The 26,789-nt window shown below is 41.6% G+C and overlaps 1 protein-coding gene across 1 annotated transcript in view; it reads left to right on the top strand.

Moving 5' to 3' along the window:
- Window positions 1–4,242: 4,242 nt before the first annotated feature.
- Window positions 4,243–26,789, top strand: part of LOC141441887 (uncharacterized) — a 33,817-nt gene continuing 11,270 nt past the window's right edge. The window contains exons 1-16 of the mRNA XM_074106779.1: window positions 4,243–4,378; window positions 6,265–6,475; window positions 7,241–7,329; window positions 8,700–8,792; window positions 9,578–9,653; window positions 9,977–10,038; window positions 10,491–10,599; window positions 11,489–11,642; window positions 12,145–12,362; window positions 13,264–13,526; window positions 14,477–14,686; window positions 15,230–15,348; window positions 17,099–17,317; window positions 17,644–17,788; window positions 19,169–19,293; window positions 19,978–20,188. Of these exons, the coding sequence (XP_073962880.1) occupies window positions 4,243–4,378; window positions 6,265–6,475; window positions 7,241–7,329; window positions 8,700–8,792; window positions 9,578–9,653; window positions 9,977–10,038; window positions 10,491–10,599; window positions 11,489–11,642; window positions 12,145–12,362; window positions 13,264–13,526; window positions 14,477–14,686; window positions 15,230–15,348; window positions 17,099–17,317; window positions 17,644–17,788; window positions 19,169–19,293; window positions 19,978–20,188 (2,440 nt within the window). The remainder of the gene's footprint in view (window positions 4,379–6,264; window positions 6,476–7,240; window positions 7,330–8,699; window positions 8,793–9,577; window positions 9,654–9,976; window positions 10,039–10,490; window positions 10,600–11,488; window positions 11,643–12,144; window positions 12,363–13,263; window positions 13,527–14,476; window positions 14,687–15,229; window positions 15,349–17,098; window positions 17,318–17,643; window positions 17,789–19,168; window positions 19,294–19,977; window positions 20,189–26,789) is intronic.

Genomic DNA, 26,789 nt, shown 5'->3' with positions numbered 1-26,789 from the left:
GGACTATCCTGTAAAACCCTATAGGTTAGGTAAAGTTAGTTTTATAACTATCCTGAAATACTTAGTTTATTATTATTATATTATATAAATTATCAGGCAGGCAGTTGCAAGCAACTGATAGGTGCCTGTATCTAGCTGTTCCTTGGTTAAGTATTCTTTGTATTGTTAATGTGTTGGTCGAGCCGGTTCTTAAATTGGTTCACATTCAGTGCTGAGACTACATGTTCTGGTAGTTTGTTCCATGTCTTGATCACTCTGTTACACAAGAAATGTTTACGAGGGTTGTTGTGCGATCGTTCAGTAGATAGCTTAAATTGGTGGCCGCGCAGACGTGTGTTGTTACTAAGATTAAACAAGTCATGGAACTCCTGCAGGTCGTAATACCCGGTAAGGATTTTGTAGGTCTCTATTAAATCGCCACGCTGTCTGCGTTCCTTTAAAGTTGTAAGCTTTAGCATCTGCAGTCTTTCCTCATATGACTTGTTCCTTAATTGTCTCGGTATTTTGGTGAAACTGCGTTGAACATTCTCGAGCAGTTCAATGTCTTTGATGAAATAGGGACTCCAGACTTGAAAAGCGTACTCCAAATTTGGTCTAACATATAATTTGTATATGCTGAGTATCATTTTTGGTGTCAAAACTCCGAAGGCTTTCCTAATGAGGTAGATTAGGGATTTAGATTTTTTAGTGATCCCTGTTATGTGCGCTTCCCATTTAAGGTCCTCCGTTACCTTGACTCCCAAATCTGTTTGCACTTTGACTTGCTTAAGTTCGGTTTCTTCTAAATTATATGTTAAATGCGGATTTAGGTTCCCTATCTGTAATACAGTGCACTTCTCACTATTTAGGTTAATGAGCCATTTCTTTGACCAGTCAGCTATTGTGTTTAAATCATCTTGAAGTTGGTCGAACTCAAGTAGTGGATTTGCGAATATCTTTGTGTCGTCAGCAAATGTGCTGATGCTGCAGTGCAAAGAACAAGGCAAGTCGAATGTGTAGATTATGTACAGCACAGGTCCAAGTACGGAGCCTTGCGGCACGCCACTGAGTATCGCTCGCTCCTCCGACAGTGTCTCGCCAATTCTTACACGAAACGTTCTGTGCCGCAGAAATGCCTCGATCCAGTTGAGAAGTTTTCCTCGTATTCCAACGAATTCTAGTTTTTGTAGTAGTCTTGTAGTTGGAACCTTATCAAAGGCCTTCTCGTAATCGAGGTAAATGACATCAACTGGTTCTCTCTCATTAAAGCTTCTTGTCCAAGACGAAAGACACGAAAGCAAGTTGGACACTGTTGAGCGGCGTGGACAAAAACCATGTTGGTGGTCACCTATTACTCTGTGCTGGGTGAAGAAGTTTCTAATATGTTTAACTATCACCTTTTCCATTACTTTGCAAATTACACTAGTAAGGCTGATAGGTCTATAGTTCGAGGGATCCAGCTTATTTCCTTTTTTGAATACAGGTGTTACTGTTGCGGTTTTCCATTGCATTGGTAAGGTTCCAGTATCATAGGACTTCTGCATTATTATAGCCAATGAATTCGCTATGCTGTCACACCTTTGGAGTAATACTACAGGAATATTGTCTGGTCCTGGTGAAGAATCAGTTCTCATTTCTTTGATAGCTTGTCGAATTTTTTCCGGTGTAAAAACAATGTCTGTAATAGAGTCATCCACTCTGAGAGATGGGTCTAAAGAAGGTAATTGACCATGTGGTTCTTTTTGAAAGACACTTGCGAATTGATCTGCAAACGCTTCTGCGATTTCAAAGGGTTGTGTTACTGTTTCTGCTTCCTTGTTACGGAGTATTGTTGGTACGCTAACCTTTGAGGTGACTTGTTGTCTTAAATACGAGAAGAATTTTTTTGGTCCAGTTTGCAGTAAGTTTGTCTCATAAGAAGTGCGTGAAGACCTGCATAGGTTTATTAATTTGTTGTTGATTCTCCTATATTCTTTATAAATATCATCTAATCCGGTCAATGTATATCTGTTCCACAGCGCTAGTTTTTTCTTTATTAATTTTTTATGTCTTTAGATAGCCAGGGTTTATTTGACTGACAGGGCATCTGCGGTTTGGTCTGGGGAACATATTGTTCAATTGCAGCTGTAAGTGCATTAAAAAAACTTTGAAACTGGGTATCGGCACATTGTTCATCCTGTGTCGTATGACTTAAGGTGGATCGCAATTTATCATTAATTCTCTCGTAATCAGCCTTTTTAAAGTTGTATCTAGGCGATGTTGTTTTATTTGGTTTTTGCACTTGAACTTGTATAGTTGCAAGTAAGCAAGTGTGGTCACTCTTTCCAATAGGCGCTAGGTGGTCTATATCAGCTATCAAAGCGTCATCATTGGTTAGAATTAAGTCCAGGTAAGAAGGTCGATTTCCTTGACGATATCTAGTGTGTTTGTGCACTAATTGTTCAAGGTTACTGTTTCTGTACCACTGTACAAAGTTGTCTTCTCTCGGTGTTACATATCCGGTATCTTCAAGCGGCCATTTGACTCCCCCAAAATTAAAGTCTCCCATTATAACGGTCGTGTTAAACTCAGAAGCATCATTAAGTTGATTAAGCAAGATATTATCTTGGTCCAGTGTGGAGTCGTGTCCTCTGTAAAGTCCACATAAAAGGAACTTACTGTTTCCGACTTGTATGTCTAACCACAGACATTCAGACGCAGCATGTTTGGTATTATAGGTTGTGTTTATTTTAGCACAAACTGTATTAATCGCTGCATATATGGCCACTCCGCCACTGCGTTTCACAATACGGTCTTCTCTGTATACGTCGTATCCTGGTATTTTTATCATTGAGTTGGGAATGCTAGGTTTTAGCCATGTTTCGGTAACTATGATTAAAGTTGGTTTAAGGGAGTTTACTCTGGCAATAAAAAGATCCAGCTTGGAAGTGACAGATTGTATGTTGGTGTAAAGCAGGGTTAATGTATGGATCGTGGGCAGCATTTCCTTAGTCAGAGCATGTGTGTTGTGTTGAGCTGGCGATGATAATGATATAGATTTGTGGCAAATGATGGAATTTAGTTTTTTAATGGCGTCTTCACAATAGTTGGTTGCCCTCGGACATACTTTATGGTGACGTCTGTCTCTCCACCGCTGATGCGCTTATTGAGTTCCTCACGCAGATACATCAGGTACTCTCTTTGCATCGGGGTCAAGTCCCCCTTAACAGATGAAGGCTTTGCTAGCTTGTTCTTGTTACGAAGTACTTCCAACGCATCACTCTTGCTGTTTAAGATGACCTTCAGCGGGCGCGGTGACGCGCCGCGGTCAGACTTCGGAGCACCAAGGCGAATGACCTTTAATCCAGCACAATTTACCTTATTTGTGATTTTTGTTATGAGTGCCACGCACTCCATTTTATCGTGCTCTTTTCTCTGCTCCACTTCATCGCTGCTTGATTCACGGACATCGTAGATGATAAGATTATTTGCTCTACTGGCCCTCTCTTGTATCTCCTGTATCGCTGATTCAGTTGCCAGCATGCTCTGACGCATCCGCAGTTGCTTGACTTCCTCCGTGAGGTCATTTAGCATCTTCATTATCACTGGCAGTTGAGTCATCGCAGATTTGCACTCTCCGCATAAGAAGGTCATAACGCGAGCAACAGTTTTAAGCTCAAACACTCTGACTTCAGTTGGAGACATACCATGACATTCGCCACACAACAGCTTTTTGCATGAGTCGCATGCCACGGACATTTTTTTATCATTTGGTAACTTGTTGCACTTGGCACATTTTTCATGTGTTGAACGAGGTGTAGAATTCTTACTCGAACTCATTGTAAGATTTTTTGGTTTCTTGCACTAGCAACACCGTTATGACAGTTCCGCAAAAACCAGTGACAGAGAAAAGTACAAACGATTTGAGGGTAGTAGATAATTTATGAGCAGGAACAAGTGTCAATTGCAGATATCTTTGCACTATTCTGCCTAGTATTACACAATTCCGCACGAATATAACATTAATATAAAGTTCACAAGTTATTTCCGGCACTTTGGTAATGTTTTTGTTTGGTATAACACAGTTTTAAAAGCAAAATCAATCAGAAATCGCGAGCGCAGTTTCACCGTGACAGCACAGTTTTGACGTTTCCTAAATTAAAAAAAACCTTTTAAAAATCTTTATAAAAAAAAACCCGTTAAAATTAGAGAAACTTCTCCTTGATTTCTCGCTTAAGGATCACCACTCACATGGTAAAACTACATGTTTCCATGGTTTGACAGATGCGCGAACGGCGAGTGTATCCGCGGGCTGCTACGCTGCTCGGGCGGGCCGAGTGCGCGGACGGCTCGGACGAGGTGGGCTGCGCGCCGGCCTGCGCCCGCGCGCGCGCGCCCTTGCCGCACGCCGCCGCAATGTGTGCTGCGGTAACTGATACTGTATTATACACCTAGGGCGGGAAGGAGCATGTTACTGCACGCTAAAAAAATGCTCTGGATCATTTGAGCATTTTAAAATTGGAATTGGTAAGCACTCATAAGTTAGGAGTTAAAATACTGCTAATTGAGAAATAAAAAATATTGTAGTTTATTGCATAGAAAAACTTACAAAATGATCTAACAGTTTTGGAACCTGTGCTAGGAGTCCCTGTTTTACCGAATTGAAGCAGGAAACAAGACCAAAAAATCTGAGTTAACGTTATTATAATTCAATGAAATACCTGCCAGTTAGATTACTAACTTAAGATTTACTGTTCTAATACAATCTTAAATTTCCTGAGTGCACATGTGTTTACGTAGGTTAGTTAGTGCAATTAGAGCATGAAAATGAATTTTCACTTCTCATGCTCGTAAAGTTCGTATTTATGCTGAATCTAGGCGACATAAAGTGACTTTTATGCTCTAGTGCATAAAGTAAAATCTTCGTCTAATACCAAGGCAATCGCAAACAAATAGGTTTCTAAATAATTATTGAATCAGGCGTTACTTTGCGGAGGTCCATATCAATGAACTAAAATAATTTCCTTGCTCACCCGCGACCTTACGATAGCTAAGCTTATGCAAAATATGCGTGTTCATGCAGTTCCTCCACCTCCACACTGTAAGAACACACACAAATCACACAAACCCATCTATCACCACCACCACACTACACTGACGCGTTTCGAACTCAAACAGAGCTCATCTTCAGAGTGACACAACCGTACACCATGCTACCAGTTGTTAGACTAACGAACCACAACCACCGTTTTAACTTGTCACTGTAACTCCCCTGTACCCACATACGTTTTATGAAACAAAACAAAACTACCCACAAATTATTAATAATTTTTTTAACCGTCCTTCAAAACTACCTTGATTTTTTATTTATTTACTGTCAAGGCATGTTTTATTAACTACCATTGCTGAAATTAGATCCAAGGCGTAGCAAGGGAGATGAAACTAAATTTACCTGCTCAATAATAATAGACCCCATACTGTTGTATCTAATTATCTCCATGCATTCTAAAACATCGAGACGAAACCCCTTGCCACAATAATGTAACACTTCATACGAATCGGAGTCCGATAAAGAATGATTTAGTTCCAACAAATGTTTGGCAAAATTCGACTTATCAGGATGCTCATTCCTATATGCCGAAACATGCTCTTTAAATCTAGCATTAAAACTGCGTCCTGTCTGACCAACATATACTTTATTGCAGTCATTACAAGTGAGCTTGTATACACCCGATCTAGTTCCTTTATCTACCTTCTCTTTGTGGTTACAAAGTTTAGAGTACGTCAGTGTAGTGTGGTGGTGGTGATAGATGGGTTTGTGTGATTTGTGTGTGTCTTACAGTGTGGAGGTGGAGGAACTGCATGAACACGCATATTTTGCATAAGCTTAGCTATCGTAAGGTCGCGGTGAGCAAGGAAATTATTTTAGTTCATTTAAATAGGTTTCTACATTTATTTATTTATTTATTTATATAAAACAAAAAATCAATCAAATAGATCAAAATACATCAATTAAACTAAAAATTTATGATTATATAATGATGCATAAACAATAAATGGTACATAGTAAGTGAACATTGTTTCCACTGTAAAATCACTTAAAAAGTAGAATGTAAAACTCTAGCATTAAACCCATTTTCGCCTCGACGTGTCTATCCACCCTCGTCGTACCGGTTCGAGTGGCTATATGAACGTCTCGGGTAAAATGGCTCGTTTTATGCCCTCGTTGTAAAATCTACTATTTATGCAGCCTACATCCAGCATAAATACATTAATCAGGATGAGATGAAAAAACGTTTCGTACAGTGAATGGTGGTGCGACGGGTCGGTGGACTGCTCGGACGGGTCTGACGAGGAGTCGTGCGAAGCGTCGCCGGCGGCGGCGTGCGGCGCGCGGCTGGCGTGCGGCGGCGGGCGTGCGCGCCGGCGGCCTGGCGCTGCGACGGCCGCCGCGACTGCGCCGCTGGGAGGACGAGGCGCGCTGCGACCGGTACGCCTGTCCGCCGCCCATGTTCCGGTACGTACCACCCTCACCCTTTAAAGTCTCTACACATTACACCGTATCATACTACATATATTCTACATATATTCTTTGTATCGAAAAGTACGAGACTATGCCCACTAGCACGTTTCGTAACCAACCGTCGTATGCGCTTGACATTCCGTTCCTGACACGTTCCTATTACGGCCATGGCATGCTACGGTGTAGTGGGTAGTGACCTTTATACACATACTTCTCAGAGCGTGAGGGCTCAGGCTGTAGTTGACACTTGGGCTTACTACGGATTATAATAGAATCATCACAGTTTGTTCGCATCTTATCTTATGGTAAATTTTACAACCTTTTATTTAGTTTCACCTGTCCCGTTGTCTGTCTGTCTGTCTGTCCTTCTGTCTGTCTGTAATAAAATCTTGCAAAGCTAGTTTGGTATACTTGTGTAAATTGCGTGACAATACAATAATCTGGTAGTGACATCCTGATAGTCCAGCCAGGATCGTCTTCACAGGACGGAACTCTTCAACGGTTAATGGCATCGACTTGAAATTTGGTGTGCTGATGTAATTTAGATGACAATACAAGTACAGTCAACAAAAAGTACAGTCACCAAAAAAAGCTTGTCAAAATTTAAAATAACTTTAAATAAGTAATATTAAACATTTGCTCATAAATCATAGTTTGTATTACATTTTGTTCACTAACATATGAAACATAGTGTGCAGCGTTATGAAAATTTGAATGCGTTTATGTACATTCGTTGCTTAGTGTACTGCGTGTTCGCAGGTGCGGTAACAACTCGTGCGTGCCGCCGAGCTTGCTCTGCGACGGCTTCCGTGACTGCGACGACGGCAGCGACGAAAACGAACACGCGTGTGAGTAATGGATTGCAAAGTGTCACTTCTGTATTTTACTCTATGACTATCAATTTAATTGTAGAATAAGGGGCTGTTTCACCATCCATTGATTAGCGTTAACCGACGGCTAAATGTGATGCCGTCTCCGTCTATTCGAACAAAACAAATAGAGACGGCATCACACCTAACCGCCAGTTAACAATAATCAATGGATGGTGAAACAGCCCCTAAGTAATACAGACAACACACTGACAAAAATACGTCCCTTTAAATCTATGCTCAGGCACTTGCCACACCGCTTACGATGAACGAGAAGAGAGTAGGAGCTAGAAGCTATGTACGAAAGTAGAGCTAGAACACACAACACAAAAGTTAGACAGCTTTGGTACCGTTTTGTGTTTTATAATATCAATAGTGCCATCTAACTTTGCTATTTGTCTCTGGCACCGACTCTTAACAAAGAAAATTCGACGAATGAGGGGCGAAATATCGCTAGATGGCGTTATTATCGTGAGTTCCGTTTGACGTATGAAGGTGCAGCGATAAATCTGGTCACGTGACTCCATTTTGAACGTGATTTTGAATTTCCCGCTATTCAAAGAAGTAGCGTCAGGTCACCGCGTCGAGCATCAGTATCAAGATGGCTGCTCGTAGGAATAATCTTGGGTCTTGGAAGCTGATTTTTTAATCTCATTTAGCAGCAGTCGTGGCAGTGGTGTGCGTTTTGAAAAAAAAAATACCATTTTTTTTTCAATTTTCGAATAAATATGGTTTTTCCTACTCAGAATCAAGAGCACAATAGATTCCGATCGTTTAAAAAAATGCCCCCCATTTTTTCGCACAAAATCGTTCGTTATGAGTCAGTTTTGTCACCATACTGAGAGTATCAAAGTAATGTCGCAAAACTGTCATTTTTTTTTGGTGGCATTTTTTTAAACAATCTGAATCGATTGTGGTCTTGATTTTGAGTAGGAAAAACCATTATTTTTTTTTTGAAAACGCCCTGGTACAAATAAAAGAAATTGCAGTGAATGAAAAAAAAACAGTGTGCCTAAATTGAATATGTTTTTTTTTCAGCGATAAAGCTCAACATTTTCAGCTTTACGCTATATGTCACGTGACCAGAGCGTCGAGCGACTTGCATGTGCCCGCACCTTGAGACCGTAACGTCAAACGAACCTCGCGATATTAACTGCATCTAGTGATATTTCCCCTGTCAAGTAACCCTCATTGAAAACCTCGTTTTTCTGAAGTCAGTTAATTAAGATTCAATCGTGGCGAGCTTTAATCTCTTAAGGACTCCGCGACTTTATCATTACCATCGTAATACCTATTTGACTAACTATAGGGAGTACCATTAACCAATCTCCGTCCTTGTCTGTCAACAGGCAGTAGACGGTCGCCGGAGTCGCTGTGCGAGCAGGACGAGCAGATGTGCGGCGACGGACGCTGCGTGCCCTCCGGCGCCGCTTGCGATACCGGTCAGTACTACACCATAGACGACCGGATAGCCAAGTGGTTAGAGAACCTGACTACGAAGCTTGAGGTTCCGGGCTCGATTCTCGGCCGGGGCAGATATTTGTATGAATAATACGAATGTTTGTTCTCGGGTCTTGGATGTTTAATATGTATTTATCTATATAAGTATGTTTATCCGTTGCCTAGTATCCATAGTACAAGCTTTGCTTAGTTTGGGACTAGGTCAATTGGTGTCAAGTGTCCCATGATATTTATTCAATCAATCAATTCAATCAATCAACCATGACCTTGACATACGAAAATCCTCAATTACCACCAAATTTGGTATTTGTCTGAGGGACTACCTACTGTTTAGCGCATTCTGAATCACATCAGCTTTGATCACTTATTTCCGTGAAACGCTATAGGATAGAAAGAGCCGACGAATGTAATGCCGAACACCCGGGCTGAAGACAAAGCTATTGTATTTTAAGTCGTATATAGATAGAAAAGATATATACATTCGTATGAATAGTTAATAAAAGCTTATAAAACAAAAAATGTACAGAATTAGTTCGTTTTTAATAAATGTTTTTTTTTGCTGATTGTACTTTTTGTTGACTGTACTTACATTGTCATCCAACTTGAATAGAGCTATGTACACCGAATTTCAAGTCAATCCGACCACTGGAAGTTGGTCAAAAGAAACTAGCAAGATTTGACCCAATAACGGGCAAGTTAAATAAATGCTTGTAAATATCAATTTGGGTATCAAAGCAGTTCTTTCAACACAGATTGTTGTTTTTAGGCGAAGAAGGTCCTTGCCCGTGGCACTTGTGCTCCCAGCTCTGCATACCGAAACACGCACACAACCACACCTGCAAGTAAGTCCATGGCCACGACACAGCATAAATCCAGTAAGAAATCTATCAAACGCTGTTAATACGTTAATTTATCTAATGCAAATTCAGTTTGATGATTTGTGACCATTACATGACATGTACTTACATTTTTTTTTTATTTCCATGTTACCAATAAATGTCTTCTTTCTTTAATTCTTTCGTCGGTTAAGTCGACAACTACGTTACATATTTTTATATGGCCTCACTTTCCCATTTATTATTTGTATATCTTTAGATTTCACTAATGTATCAGTGGATAGCAATGCACTTAGAAATACTAAAATATATATTTTTTTTTAATTCAGATGCATCGAAGGCTACAAACACAGGCAGCTACCAGACAACACTTGGACTTGCGAAGCAGTTGGTAAGATATTTACTACTACTTTTTCCTACTAATGTCAAAAGTGTGCACTTTATATTACGCGTGGAATTCTGTTATCTCGCGCTGTTCCCTCGGGTATGGATATAGTAAGGATATACCCACAGAATTCGAATACACTCATCAACAGTGCCTAGAGATATTTTTTATCCATAGATAGTTTTGAACATTTCAAAATATGCATATTACTACCGAGTCAAAACACCAAATTTGTTTGGCGATAATGAGTATCCAAGACACGTGCGAAACCGCTGGTAAAGACTAGTTTTTTTTATGTAGACTGTATTATGTGTCACTGCTGGGCAAATCCCTCCCCTTTCTTCCGCCAATCCTGAGCATGCACCTGCCAATCGAGCTGAAAAGCGCTCAGGTCGTCCCGCCGTGTCCTCTTAGGTCTACCTCTGCAAAGACTAGTTGTAGATAATATCGTTGTGCAGGTGAAAAGGCGCAGGTTGTCGTCGCGATAAACGGCTCACTGCGCGCCTGGGAGCTCACTAAGAGGGAGCGAGATGCACGAGTGCTGTACGAAAACCATGAGGAAGACAGGTACGTTGTGCAAAAATATGAACTTATTCAAAGTTTCAAAAATAAGCACCACAGACTTATTCCGACGCAATAATGCCGTAGTAACATATTTTTGAGTGGTTCGAATAGATACTTATTTTGCACTTGACTGTACAACGTTTTTGACGACCGGAAAGCCAAATCGTTAGAGCACCTGATTATGTAGTCTAAAGTCCCGGGTTCGATCGCTGGGCGGGGCAGATATTAACGCTTTCTAGAGAACTATGCCATTTTGTTTCCATAGCGAGGGTTGCCTGGTCCAACCCAATAACTCCATCTAATAATTAGAAAAAACTTCGTTTTTTTTTTACATAGTGTTATTTTTTTCAACTGTCAATTATTTTACAATGCACGTGATCGGAAAGTGCCTCTTGATGTGGGTCAACATCCATAGAGAATTAGTGATTCCTGCACGCATCCACAAGTGTGCAGAAAAGTTGTATGGATTTTACTTACCGCACTTGTGCGGTAAAGTAACTTTTGAAATTGCCAAATGATGTCCAAACTATTGTTAAAAAAATAAGTCTAAAGAGTCGTTATAGTTAGGCTTTGAACAAATAAGAAAACGTTTGATGCAACTAACTGAATATTTACTGAAAAGATAATACAGATTAAACGCGACAGAAAAGAGAACTTCTTTTTTTTTTCATGTAAACTCGTATTTTTAATTCCGTCTAAAGTTAAGAAAAACCCAACTCGTGCCGGCTCAAAACACTCGCTTCGCTCGTGTTTCAAGTTCTCCGCCACTCGTTGGGAATTGCCTACTTTCCGCACTTGTATCATAAATAACTATTGCTTTATCAGGTTTGAGTCTTACGGTAGTTTAATATTAACTGATATTACCATTGAACTCTGCCGTTTTTTGCGTCAGTGCGGAGATAACATCAGTGGCAGTGGGGTGGGTGAACTCGTCGTGGATGGTCTGGTGGGCCGACAGTGAGGGCCGCTTGAGAGCGCTGGACGCCACGCCCGCGCTGCGGCCCGACGCCGATGCAGGCCTGCTGCCGCCGCTCGCTAAGCTGCTGGTGCGTATATCGTTGAATTGCCTAGTTGCATGGATAAAGAAATATTCTAATTAGTCTGCCAATTAGATTATCAGGAAATGTTGGACGCGTATTTTTTCATACAGGTCATTAAATTAGGAATTTGACATTAAATTAGGTAATGACGAACAGATGGCCAAGTGGTTAGAGAACCTTACTACGAAGCTTGAGGTCTCGGATTCGATTCCCGGCCGGGGCAGATATTTGTATGAATAATACGAATGATTGGTCTCGGGTCTTTGATTTTTAATATGTATTTATCTATATAAGTATGTTTATCCGTTGCCTAGTGTCCATAGTACAAGCTTTGCTTAGTTTGTGTCAAGTGTCCCATGATATTTATTTATTTATTTAAAATTGCTAATTAACCTTAGTTCAACAAAATGGTTTATACATATAATTTCGTTTTCTTATATTTTATTTAATTTGTTGTATTTTATTTTACTTAGTTGTCTGGAGTTAAAATGTGATTTCGTTCTCTTAGATCCAAGACCCGGGCATAATCCGCGGCGTGGCGTTCGACTGGGTGTCCCAGCGTCTGTACTTGACGTCGGTGACGCGCGGCGGCGCGGACGGCCCCGGCGGCAGCCACGAGAGCGTCGGCGCGGTCGCTGTCTGCGCGCCGGACGGCCGCCGCCGCGTCACGCTGGCGCGCCGCCCCGGCAGCGAGCCGGATGACATACTAGTGCATAATAATACTAGGTCAGTCTTTAGAAGCTAAAGTTAAGACGCCTCTATAATTAACTTGCCAAATGAAATTAAATTAACAAATATAAAATATTTCAAAACTAGTTAGGCTCACTAAATCGCTTTATGAATGACACAATAACAGAATGTAATATTCAATTAATAGGTTACGGATGAATTTCTGCTATTATTTGCACACTTGCTTGCAGTTTGAGTACGCATGCCCTAACATAATTTAAGACAGTTACGAAGACGTTTATTCTGCAAGAAGGCCGCAAAGAGCTCTTTTACATGTCAGATATTTTTAATCTGTCGAACTGAACAACGAACACAGCCAAGCTTAGAGCCAAACACTGCTATGAGTAAATGCTTGTTAAAAATGGTATTATTCACGATCATTCTCGGCAAAAGGTCGGAGCAAAATTACCGTCGTTTCGCTTGAATGCTCGCAAAGGGTCTCCCCAAAGCTATCTATGATAAACTTGAGCATTCACTTGTAGCGGATGTTATATTACTCGTAAAATCCACAAAATTAACAGGAGCGTTCTAGGGTGTCCCCACATAAGAGCGAAAAAGACGTCTTCCCGTCGCTAAACGTCGTTTCGCGTCGGCTGAGCTGATCGACGTCTTTTCCGCTCATATTGCGTGGATATAGAGTTTTTTGATCGGCTTAAGCCGGTTCTGCGTCGATAGCTGTGGGGAGACCCTAGAAAGCGCCTGTTAATTTTGTGTGCTTCAATCGCTACAAGTGAATGCTCAAGTTTATCAGCACCTTACAAAAACATATACCTCTTCTCTTGCAGTCGGGTAAAAAGTTACAAACTGGCAACATTTGACACTAGAAATGCGTGAAGTTGTTAGCAAATCCAAATGCAATGCTATTTAAAACGCGTATTAAATATTCCATTGTCTCCAGGCAAATATTCTGGTCAGACCGGGGCGCCTCGCCTGGCATAATGGTATCCGGGCTGGACGGCGCGGGCGCCCGCTGGCTGGTCCAACGCCGCGTCCGGCGAGTGACAGCCCTGGCCCTGTCCACTGACAGATTGTACTTCGTAGACGCGTATTACGACGTGCTGGAGAGCGTGCGATTGGACGGCAGCGCTAGGGTTGTGCTCGCTACGTTCGCAAGACGCCCGTTCAAGGCGCCGAGCGTGCCGCATCTAGTCGTTGGTACTGGTAAGTAATTGAATAAGAGCCTTATTGGGGGTCATCCATAAAGTACGTCACACATTTGGGGGGGAGGTGTCAAGCTGGTGACACAAGAACAAAATAAATAAATATCATGGGACACTTGACGCCGTTTGACCTAGTCCCAAACTAAGCAAAGCTTGTACTATGGACACTAGGCAACGGATAAACATACTTACTAAATACATGCTTAAATACATATTAAACACCCAAGACCCGATAGCGAACATTCGTATTATTCATACGAATATTGCCCCGGCCGGGATTCCAACCCGGGACCTCAAGCTTCGTAGTCAGGTTCTTTAACCACTTGGCCATCTGGTCGTCAAAATAATAGCAATACGCGGGACAAGGGGGAGGGGGGTGCTAAAAAGGGTTCAAATTGGTGTGACGTACTTTCTGGATGGCCTCTTGTCTAACACACTTGGAATCACAATCGTTTTCATATTTTTTCTGTCACACGGGTTAAGATGAGGGTAGAAAGGGATGGCTAGTGCAATAGCGAAACATGCACATTTTAAATGTTTCAAAGTTAAATGTACTCCAAGAACCGAGTACAGTCAGATCCAAAAATATTATACCAAGGTTAACTCCTTATCCCACTAATATTATAAACGCGAAAGTTTGTTTGGATGTATGTTCGTTAGTCTTTTAGCAAAACGGATTTCCATGAAATTTGGTGTATAGGTAGCTGGACGTCTGGAATAACAATGGCTACTTTTTACGGGATAGGGATAAAATCTTGAAATTTCAACCGCTGGGTTTAGGGTCTTGAAGTTTGGACAGTTGTTCATAACATAACCTCAATGAACATCACGATGTACATTTTGGGAATTCCCGGGGAAATTTTGTAAAATCCCGGAATTCCAATTGTAACTACCAGATCGAATAGTTTACGCGTACGAAGCCGTGGGTAAACTCTAGTATTATCATAACAGACACCGCCTCAAACTCGTCGTACACGCCGTACTCGATCCCGACGAGCGCGTGCGCGCGCCTGGCGGCCTGGGAGGACTGGGTGTGGTGCGCCGGGCGGCGGGGGCTGGCCCGGCTGCCGCGCCGCCGCCCCGCGCCGCCCGCCGCGCCGCGCGCGCTCAGACCCGTCTCCGCGCTCGCTGTGGTCCACGTGCAGCTGTTCCCGATCGTTGGTAAGCAACAACGCACTGACACACCATTAGTGTCCGCTAGCGCCCTCTGTGGTTCATTTTATAACCTAATAACAAAAAGTTAGAAAACCCCCGATTTGTCACTTCAAAGTTAAATATCTCAAAAACGGCTGAACCGATTTTGATGAAACATGCCTAGGAACCATCGTCAGAAAGCCTGAATTCAAATAAAAAAACCGCATTCAAATCGGTCCACCCGTTTAAGAGCTACAGTGTCACAGACAGATACACAGACAGACAGACAGACACACATAGCGGTCAAACTTATAACACCCCTCTTTTTGGGTCGGGGATATAAAAGACGCTACTTCCAACTAAGTATGAATCCGCCGTCAGGGAGTTCGACAGTCGATAAAACACAATGGTCAATCCGTCTTCACATTTGATTTTTGCTATGAAAATTCCGCTCCTTGCTAATAATCTTTAGACTCAATTCTCCATTTTGAATATTATGATCTGTTCGAGACAACTTATCAATACAAAAGTTACACAATGAATCTCCATTAAACTTTGAACGTGTGTCAGCGGACCCGTGCGCGTCGGGCCCGTGCCACGCGAGCGCGCTCTGCGTGCGCAGCGCCACCGCCGCCTTCGCGTGCCTCTGCCCCGACGGGCTCACCACTACCAACCTGACAGCGCCCCCTGTGAGTATTACTACTATACTACGGCCATTACAAACGTGCGAACCGAGTCATAACTCATTTTATCTACATGCATATCATAACTTCCCTATTATATGTTCAGAAACGACTATCAAATGGCCTTTATGAAGAAACTTGGTATCTGCGGGTGCATCTTAATGTTCACATTAAAGTACAGTGCATCTTAATATTTACATTAAAGTATCGGTAATAATTTTTTTAACAATGCATATCTGTACATATTGTAGAAAACTTATGACATGCATGTAGATAATAATTATTATTATAAATAAAACTTTAGTTTTTTATTTCAGTTTTGGTAGGTACTTCAAACTAGTTATCAGTAACACTAACTTAAAAATACAGACCATATCTGAACCTATTATAGAAAACTTATGATATGCATGTAGATAAAGTTATGTATGCGGCTATACATAATTAGGCATTAAAACACTCGTGTGATCTTATTATGAAACTCGCCTTCGGCTCGTTTCATAAAACCACACTCGTGCTTTAATGCCTCTGATTATGCACCAGCCACATAAATAACTATTAGAGGTACCTCTCGGTCGCACTCACAAGTCTTATGGGACTGCCCTAGTGCTGTGTGTGGTGTACTGGTGTGACCCCTCTTTTGTGGAGGACTGGGGCTGTGGCCCAGATGCCCTCCTCTAAATCCGGCGCTGCATGTCCGCCATAAAACGTCTACTGTTTTACATAGGCCTCCTACTAAACTTGGCTAACAATAAATCGAGATAAAAAAAATTACCACCTGGCAATCATCATCATCATCATCCCAGCCCTATATACGTCCCACTGCAGGGCACAGGCCTGTTCTCAGAATGAGAGGGCTTGGGCAGTATAGTTCCTACGCGGGCCCAGTGCGGATTGGGAACTTCACACACACCGTTGAATTGCTTTGCAGGTTTGTTGTGCAGGTTTCCTCACGATGATTGCCTTCACCGTAAAGCTCGTGGTAAATTTGAAATGTAATTCCGCACATGAATTTCGAAAAACTCAGAGGTGCGAGCCGGGGTTTGAACCCACGATCCTGGCTTCAAGGCCATAGGTCTAACCACTTGGCCACCACGGCTTTTTTTCCACGGCATGTGGCCTTAAGTTATATTTATTAGTTCTTTTCTTCGTGATTCAAAACTGAAATCAGAAACCAATATCATTGAACGTTTCGTTAAGAGCGTTTATTCCTGCTGAGACTTTTATTTTCTTTAAAAACCGGTCATAATTAATTCGTCTTTAAGGAATATAAAAGTCTATCACGAATAATTATTGGAGTAGACACATTAACTTATATATTAATAAGTGTTCTATCAGAAAACATTTTTAATTTTCATTAAATTTTTATGGAATAATCGAGAACTAACAAAAATGCAACGTTGCCAGCTCAGCAGGAATAAACACTCTTAAATCTCTTTTAAACTTGTTTTAACTTTGGTACGATTAAATAATTCCGTTGTTCTATTAAAGCTCGATCGATCCCATATTTGTATGAAAAATACGCATGTTTGTTCTTCAGTCTTGTTTAGTTTAGTTTATTTATTCATTCAATACATCATTTCATTATGATTTACATAAATAGTGAGTTTGAGTGTTTAATTTGAATTTAAGTATGTATCTCTTTAACTATATGATCTCTTGCCTAGTACCCGTAACACAAGCTTTGCTTACTTTGGGACTAAGTCAATTAATTGGTATCAAGTGTCCTGTAATATTAATTAATTTATTTGAAACGCAGTCGGAGCGCGAGTGCATACTAACACCAGCCGGCACACCTAGACCGGTGGCGTGCCCGCTGGAGTGCGGGCCGGGCACGTGCCAGGTGTCGGGCGGCGGCGGCGGCGCGCCGTGGTGCGCGTGCGGCGCGCTGTACGGCGGCGACCGCTGCCAGCACTACCGCTGCGGGCAGCACTGCCACTACCGCGGCCGCTGCCTCGTGGCCGGCGACGACCTCAAGGTACACTATGCAAGATGCAGCCAGCCAACCAGCTCACATTTTTACTGGCCACTATCGTAGCCAAAACTTGATCAACGGGATAATTATTCAGCGTTTTTGTAGTTTTTTTTTCGTCATTACCGTTTTGACAAGTATCATTAAGAAATCAATGGAATTGATGCTCAGGGTTATATTTCTATGTTTTTTGGGAAGTCCCGTTGGAAATTACTAAAATATCTTAATTTCATTTCGACTGCTAAACTTGTTTTACGCGTGTTAAATAATAATTAAATAATGAAGCCTTCTGCTTTTTCAAAATTCCTCATTCTGAATTTCATTGTTCCCAGTGCGTCTGCTTCGCGGGATACACAGGCGACCGGTGCGAACTAGAGGCGAGCAACGCGGCGTGCGCGTCGTGGCGGTGCGACAACGGCGGCACCTGTCACTCGGCGCGCGGTCTGCCGCGCTGCACGTGCGCGCCTGGCTACACCGGTATGTTACGCTACTCACTCTCCGGTATGGAGCACTACTCAGCGGTATTTAACACTATTTAGTAGTATGTAACACTACTCCAGCATGCATGCATGCATGTGTCCAGCATTCGCTGAGATTGGTACCCATTGCTGGAACATAGCTGGTTTATTTCCAATTTTCTAATCTTATACCGAATTTGATATTCATCTATCTATCTAATTATGTTGTGACAATATATTTTTTTTATTTTAATAACTTGCCGATATGAAGAACTAATTAGTGGTGTATAACTCTACTCAGTAGTATGTTACACTGCTCGGCTGTATGTAGAACGACTCGCCAGTATGTAGCACGACTCACCAGAATGTAGCACGACTCGCCAGTATGTAGCACGACTCGCCAGTATGTAGCACGACTCGCCAGTATGTAGCACGACTCGCCAGTATGTAGCACGACTCGCCAGTATGTAGCACGACTCGCCAGCATGTAGCACGACTCGCCAGTATGTAGCACGACTCGCCAGTATGTAGCACGACTCGCCAGTATGTAGCACGACTCGCCAGTATGTAGCACGACTCGCCAGTATGTAGCACGACTTGCTAGTATGTAGCACGACTCGCCAGTATGTAGCACGACTCGCCAGTATGTAGCACGACTCGCCAGTATGTAGCACGACTCGCCAGTATGTAGCACGACTCGCTAGTATGTAGCACGACTCGCCAGTATGTAGCACGACTCGCCAGTATGTAGCACGACTCGCTAGTATGTAGCACGACTCGCCAGTATGTAGCACGACTCGCCAGTATGTAGCACGACTCAACAGTATGTAGCACGACTCGCCAGTATGTAGCACGACTCGCTAGTATGTAGCACGACTCGCTAGTATGCAGCACGACTCGCCAGTATGTAGCACGACTCGCCAGTATGTAGCACGACTCGCCAGTATGTAGCACGACTCGCCAGTATGTAGCACGACTCGCCAGTATGTAGCACGACTCGCTAGTATGTAGCACGACTCGCCAGTATGTAGCACGACTCGCCAGTATGTAGCACGACTCAACAGTATGTAGCACGACTCGCCAGTATGTAGCACGACTCGCCAGTATGTAGCACGACTCGCTAGTATGCAGCACGACTCAACAGTATGTAGCACTACTCAACAGTAAGTATTTAACACAAGTCAGTAGTATGTAGCACTAGCACTACTCAGCAGTATTTAACACGACTCAGCTAAATTAAAGGAAATCGCTTGGATTTTATTCATAAAAACATTTATTCTGATTCATTCCATCATTCTTGAATCTTCAGGCTCCATTGAAACTAACAGCAACAGTCTGTCCTAAAAAAAGACGCAGAGTCAAGTAACTGCTTCTATAATATAAAGTCGTGTTCGCACAGGTATCCACTGCTCGCAATGCGAAGGCGACGCGTACGGTCTATGTGGACCCGGCAGCGTTTGCGAGCTAACTCCGGCCGGGGCCACTTGCCGCCCGGACGTCTGTCAGGGACTCTGTTTGAACCAGGTAACACCATCGTCAGGCCAGTGGCCGTATCACGTAAAAGCCGGGCGGTCGCTATCGCGTTCGCTATCTCTTTCTACCCCATCCTATACCGTGTGACAGAAAAACGTGGTGACAAGAATTGTGATGCCGAGTGTATTAGACAATACAGTGTTTGACAATTTTTTATCTGTTTTATAAATAGCTTCACAATGCGTGTAATCTTTTTTTTCCACTGGATCTCCTGATGGTTAGAGATCACCACCGCCCCTAGACACCAGCAACACCAAGGGGATTGCAGATGCGTTGCCAACCTGGAGGCCTAAGATGGGATACCACAAGTGCCAGTAATTTCACCGGCTGTCTTACTCTCCACGCCGAAACACAACAGTGCAAGCACTGCTGCTTCGCGACAGGATTAGCGAACAAGATGGTGGTAGCAATCAGTGTTGTGTGTGGTGTGACACTAGGGAAGTCCCATAAGGCCTGTGAGTGCGAGCGAGAGGTACATTTAAAATGATTTATGACTCAGTTCGCACGTTTGTAATGACCGTAGTATAGTATGAATTTTTAAGCTAGTTACCAACTCTAACCTAACCTAACTTACCACTGATAAGAAGCGGAGATTATATGCAATTATATTGGTGTACCGCTCCGCTACCTTGTCCCGCTCCAGTAGACAGCTTAACGTTAACCTTCTGTGTCCAGGGTACCTGCCAAGTGTCCTCCCAAGGCAGCGTCTCGTGCGCATGCCCGCCGCAGTTCACAGGCGACCGCTGCCAGCGCCCCGCCTGCGTGGACGCAGACTGCGCCACACACACGCACGACACGCGTGTCGTTGATGAGAACGACGTGGCTGGGAGGTTCAGTGACAACGACGGCCGGATCGGAGGGGACGACCATGACTATAAGCCGCATAGTGAGTATTTTTTTTTATAGCGAGCCCTAGTTAAAGACAGCGTTTTTAGGTTCCGTACCTCGAAAGGAAAAAACGGAACCGTTATAGGATCACTTTGTTGTCTGTGCGTCCGTCCGTCGGTTAAGACCCTTTTTCTGAGGAACGCGTGAAGGTATCAAGTTGAAATTGATATAGTATAGAATAGTCATATCTGCGGTCCCTTGAAGCTTTGAAAGAATCAAAGTCTACGCAATCAAAAGGCCCTAGTTAAAGACAGCATTTTTAGGGTTCCGTACCTCGAAAGGAAAAAACGGAACCGTTATAGGATCACTTTGTTGTCTGTGCGTCCGTCCGTCTGTCAAGACCCTTTTTCTCAGGAACGCGTGAAGGTATCAAGCTGAAATTGATATAGAATACTCATATCTGCGGTCCCTTGAAGCCTTGAAAAAATCAAAGTCTACGCAATCGAAACTTACAGTCATTAAACAACGTGATTCCATACAAATTGCCGTGCACTGAAAACCTATAGGGTACTTCCAGTTGTTCTAGAAACTTGAAACTTTGATGTGAAGTTAGCTATTATAACACATCCAACTAGAAAAGTCTGAAAATCTTGATTTTTGTGTGTGTGTGTAAATATCAATGACCAATATAATCTGACCCCACACTGCGTACGTTTTGCTCAGGAGCAGGGGTCTGCTTACATTGGATGTATTAAATCACTCAGAAAAAGCGGGAAATATCTTCATCACACGATTCCCGTTTACATACCTATAAATGTGTACGGAACCCTCGGAGCGCGAGTTCGACTCGCACTTGCCCGGTTTTATTTATTGAGTATCCCGCTTACCGCTGCTATATGTATCAAACTCAAACACTCACCCAGTACCAACATTACGAAGTAAGCTCCAGGGAGTTACGAACGTGCAGTCGTTATTTAGGGGCTGTTACACCATCCATTGATTAGTGTTAACTGGTGGTTAGGTGTGATGCCGTCTCTATTTGTTTTGTTCGAATAGACAGAGACGGCATCACACTTAACCGTCGGTTAACGCTAATCAATGGATGGTGAAACAGCCCCTTAGCCTAAGCCTTGCCTTCCTAGTCATCCATAATGGATGACTCGAATGAACGCCAAGTACGTCTTTGTATAGCACTTATTGAAGATTCGATCTAATTTCAAATTAGAGGATAGTAATGGAATTTCATACAACATTGCTGGCCATGGCCAGCAAAGAGATTGTCTTATGTTTCAGTGGGTTTTATTTATTTTATTGACTATCTATGGCATAATGCCAATTAACGAAACATAGTTCGGGAATGTGTATTTACTTTTTAATCTCTGTATGTATGTATTCTACTATGTTCCATTAATTTTACATAAACCGTAGCCATAAACCTCGTACTACTTACCCAACGAAATGTCAACTTACCTATAAATGTGAGTGTCACAGAAATAGAAAATTTATCGACCATTGTGTCTCCGGGTAAATCATTACACGAACCGTTCAAATAAACTAGTCAAATAAACTTGACGTTCACACATCATGCACAGCATTCAGATCTTTTGTCAAGAAGACATTACCTAATATCTAAGGCGTATTATAAAGTTAATGATTATATCATGGACAGGGATATTTGGAAATAATTCTGATCCGCATTAGCGATCCCTTCAAATAGCGAACCTACTGTGTTAAAATAAAGTTGTGTTAAATACTTGTGATGTATCATTTACTAATATTGTAAATCTGTTTTAAAAAATATACTTCGTTGAGTTTCTTGCCGGATTCTTCTCAACAGAGGTTTTTCCGAACCGGTGTTAGTTTTTTTTTTTGACATTCATAAGTGTTTGTTATAGCCTAAATAGAATCTTTGATGTTACGAAATGTGAAAAGAGTGTTTTAATTTAAAACTGTTTAGTTAATATGTTAAATAATGTTACAAGTGTTAGGTTGAATCACTAATCTATCCACTATGTCTATACAAAATGTTAATGTTCGCGGTTAGAATACTAAAAGGTGATTGACTAATAAATTAACAACAATGTGAAAAAAAGTCACCATGAAAAACTAAAACATTTTGTTTTTACAATAAAATCGTTTCCGACGAATTATTCGTAGATTCACTTTGATATTGCCGGAACTCATCCACACATACAAGGAAAACTCCGCTTCTCGCCAAAAAAAAACCGCAAGACACGACCTTACAGGGTTTACGTCATAAATTACAGATGTTGCTAAGCACTTATCGTTTATTTAAACGCCTTAGCAACTGCAGCGAGGACAGAAACTTGATGCAAAATTTGGTGCAAAGGTAGTTTTTATAACGCAAACCAATAAGAAAAAAAAAACATTTTTAGGGCTTTGTACTCAAAAGGTAAAATCGGGACCCTATTCGTACTAAGACTCCTCTGTCCGCCTATCTGTCTGTCACTAGGCTGTATCTCGTGAACCGTGATAGCTAGACACTTGAAATTTTCACAGATGATATTTCTGTTGCCGCTATAACAAATACTAAAGACAAAATAAAATAAATATTTAAGGGGGGCCCATACAACAGCCGTGATTTTTTTGCCATTTTTTGCTAATGTCTCATGTTGTATAGATGATGGTACGGAACCCTTCGTGCGCGAGTCCGACTCGCACTTGGCCCCTTTTTTATGTACTACAAAAACCGACGAGTCCCGAGTGACATTTACATTCTAATAAGTAGGCCGACTCGCACTTGGCCGCTTTTTATGTACGACAAAAACCGACGAGTCCCGAGCGACATTTACATTCTAATAAGTAGGCCGACTCGCACTTGGCCCCTTTTTTATGTACGACAAAAACCGACGAGTCCCGAGCGACATTTACATTCTAATAAGTAGGCCGATTCGCACTTGGCCGCTTTTGTTCTTATTAAGCTATGCGTTAACAGTACTTTATACTTTTACTTAATCGAATTAGCTTGTTGAAGTGGCAATGGGCAGGCTATATAGCACGGAGAGCAGATGGTCGTTGGGGCCGTAAGGTTCTCGAGTAGAGACCGCGGGTCGGCAAGCGCAGCGTGGGACGCCCACCAACGAGATGGACGGATGACCTGGTTAAAGTCGCGGGTTCACGGTGGATGCAAGCCGCTTCCAACCGAGGCAACTGGAGGTCTGTGGGGGAGGCCAATGTCCAACAGTGGACGTCCTATAGCTTAAATATGATGATGATGACACTTTTACTTCGTACTTAAGCATTTTTTTATGTTTAACTCTGTACAATTAAGATTATAAACAAACAAATAAACACTAGTTATAGGTAGAGTCATTCACGATGACGCGTGCCGTGGTTTTTTTTTTTTATTCGACTGGATGGCAAACGAGCAAGTGGGTCTCCTGATGGTAAGAGATCACCACCGCCCATAAACACCTGCAACACCAGGGGTATTGCAGATGCGTTGCCAACCTAGAGGCCTAAGATGGGATACCTCAAGTGCCAGTAATTTCACCGGCTGTCTTACTCTCCATGCCGAAACACAATACTGCAAGCACTGCTGCTTCACGGCAGGATTAGCGAGCAAGATGGTGGTAGCAATCCGGGCGGACCTTCCGCAAGGTCCTACAACCTGCAAAAACCTGCTTGGTTCTTATTACAATGTCATTAATGTCTAATTTTCGTAAATATGCTGCGAACTCATTCATTAAACGAGTTTGTAAAATGTATAACAGCAAATTTTCTGATATTGATATATTTAGCATTCCTCCAATAGCCAAGTAGATATAAGACTGTCATTAAATAGTAGGTAAGTCATTTGTTATGGCATTTTTTTGAGAATGGGTTATATGCACATTGTCTTTTTTGCAAGTCGTAGCCTTTTTCTTTGTGTGTCTGTTACCTTTATACCCGTTTTTACCCGACTGCGAAGAAGGAGGGTTATGTGTTTGACGCGTATGTTATGTATGTATGTCTATTCCTATGTCCTCTCGTAACGACTCAATGGCTGGACCGATTTTGATAAATGGTACGTCATTGGATTCGTTTTAATGACGCGAGTGACACTGGGTACATGAAATTCTTAAAAAATCAAAATGGCAGATTTTTGGCCCCGAATAGTAAGTTTTCAAAAAATGTTTTTTATTTTAAGTTATCGAGTGGGGTATCAAATGACAGCTAAAAATTAGCCCATTCTAAAAATATATGGGTTATAACCGTTTTAATATACCATTTTCACAGAAAAGTGTGAAATAAAACAATAAATTTATAAAATCAAAAAACCCGACTGCCTTAAAAATATTAAAAAGAAGTAAACAAGTCTAGTGGGCTAGAACTTTGTTAAGTAGCGAACTTAAAGTTCAACAGCCAGTGACGCTCAAAAATTCTTACCTAACGAGTCCCGACTGTTGAACTTTAAGTTAGCTACTTAACAAAGTTCTAGCCCACTAGACTTGTTTTCTTCTTTTTAGTATTTTTTAAGGCAGTCGGGTTTTTTGATTTTTTATATATTTTATTATTGGGAACTAATAACCTGTGGCAACTTTGTTGGTCAATGTTAGATGTAATTGTTTATAATGTAAGTTTTATTGTACCGTTTGTGCCCAAATACATAAACAAATAAATACATAATTTTGACAAAATCACGCGTCTTCGTGGATGGCACTAGGTATATCCAAGCAAGTAATTGCCGATGCTCTGTAACTGTACGCGCAGGCGCTAGGTTCAAGGGTAAGGCCGCCCTGCGACCTCCGCTAACCGGTTTGCAGCGTCCGCCTGTTCCAGTTTCGCGTCACACCGGTATGACGCAACTTGTTTTTAGCGATTACAAATCAAAATGCATATCGTATTTTATGTTGCAATTAATCATTATATATACATCCCACTTCTGGGCACAGGCGTGCTCTCGGAATGTGAGGGCTTGAGTCATAGTTCCCACGCGGCCCCGTGCAGATTGGGAACTTTAGACACGCCATTAAATTGCTTCTTAGGTTTATGTTTGTAGGTGTTTTGGAAAATTTACAATGTAATTTCGCACATGAATTTCGAAAGACTTAGATGTCCGGATTTGAACCTACGATCCTCTGCGTGGAAGGCGAAAGGTCAAACCACTAGGCCACCACAGCTAGTCTAGTCAGGCTACGTGACTCACGTCCTAGAATTTTTCGAAGCTACGAAACTAATTTGGTTTCAGATAAGACAATACCTACGACAAAAAAAACTTGTATCCGTAGTTAAGGTGTTTTATTTTAGTAATATTTGAAATTTCAGTATTTTATTTGAAATTAACTTGCTCTCTTTTGCTTGTTTACTCTCCAAACCTGATTAACGTTGTATTTTCGCACAATAACATTAGGTACCGCTTAATTATCTTTTAATTAAATACATAAACGCTACCGGATATTTATAAAATCTGAACTTCACCTTCAACTTGTTTTAATAATTAAATTTTCGCTGTCTTACATCCTGTGCCACAATAAAATAACAAAAAATGCAAGTTATTAAAATATGGTTCAACCTTTTTAATTATGGTCAATTAACCCGACAAAAGAAAACAATAGTGTGGTGATATATTGTTGATTCGGCTCTGAAGAGACCGTGTACGAAGTGTGGCCGATTTATTCATTTGTTTTTTTTATATGCGTAATTTTACAGTTTTTTGACTGCAATATCACGTCTGTAGAAGTACGTAAGTGGATGGCCTTTTTAATAAATCGTTGAACAATTTAGCTACCGCTTGTATTTCTACAACACGACCTATTGCAAAATCTGCCAAGCCGGTTCTTTGCTAAACACATTTTAGTTTAAGAGGAAAAGTCAATGATTCATAACATCTTTGTTTCGTTGTCACCACAACTTTGAATATAAGGTCGAGTTTCCTCTACTTATCAAGAATTAGGATTCCGCTGATAAAATGATATAAAAATCTCGTATTAAAAATGATTCCGACTTCCTGACTCCGTGCCTCAAAGGGAAAAACTGAACACTTAAGGTCTCTACACGTCACACCGTATCATGCCATGACCGTAATAGGAACGTGCCAGACCGAGTGTAAAACATGGTAAAACGGAATGTCAACCGCATACATGACACGCGACGGCGACGGTTGATTACCGAAACGATTTATCGATCTTTTGAAATTCTGAACAATTATTTGATTCCTAGAAGAAAGAGTTATGACAAACGATCATTCTGACAAGCATAAAACAACGTTTTTTATCATTAAACTAACCTAACCATAAAAATGACATTTTTAATAAAAAAAAAATTGCTGACTGTACTTTACTTGCTGTACTGTACTTGCATTGTCACCCAAACTAAATTTACATAACAAATTTCAAGTCGATGCTATTAACCGTTGAAGAGTTCCCTCCTGCGGAGACGAGGTGTATTTTCACGCGATTTACATAAGTATTCCAAATTTCAAGTCAATCTGACTACTGGAAGTTGATCAAATTTAAGTCGCAAGATTTGACTACAGACAGACAGACAACGGGTCAGGTGAAACTTAATAAAAGCTTGTAATATACTCGTAGGCGTTGTCCGTGGCGAGGTCTGCCAACAAATTCGTTTATCGCTGCAATATGCGGGAAGTATGAATGTTTCCAAAGATAAAGAAGTCAGAGAAAAAAAAAATTATAACAAAACTTATTTTCATACAG

The sequence above is a fragment of the Choristoneura fumiferana genome, chromosome 24 (assembly GCF_025370935.1).
Source record: "Choristoneura fumiferana chromosome 24, NRCan_CFum_1, whole genome shotgun sequence".
NCBI lineage: Eukaryota > Metazoa > Arthropoda > Insecta > Lepidoptera > Tortricidae > Choristoneura > Choristoneura fumiferana.
Note: the sequence above shows the minus strand (reverse complement) of the source record. Positions and strands in the feature narration are given on the sequence as shown.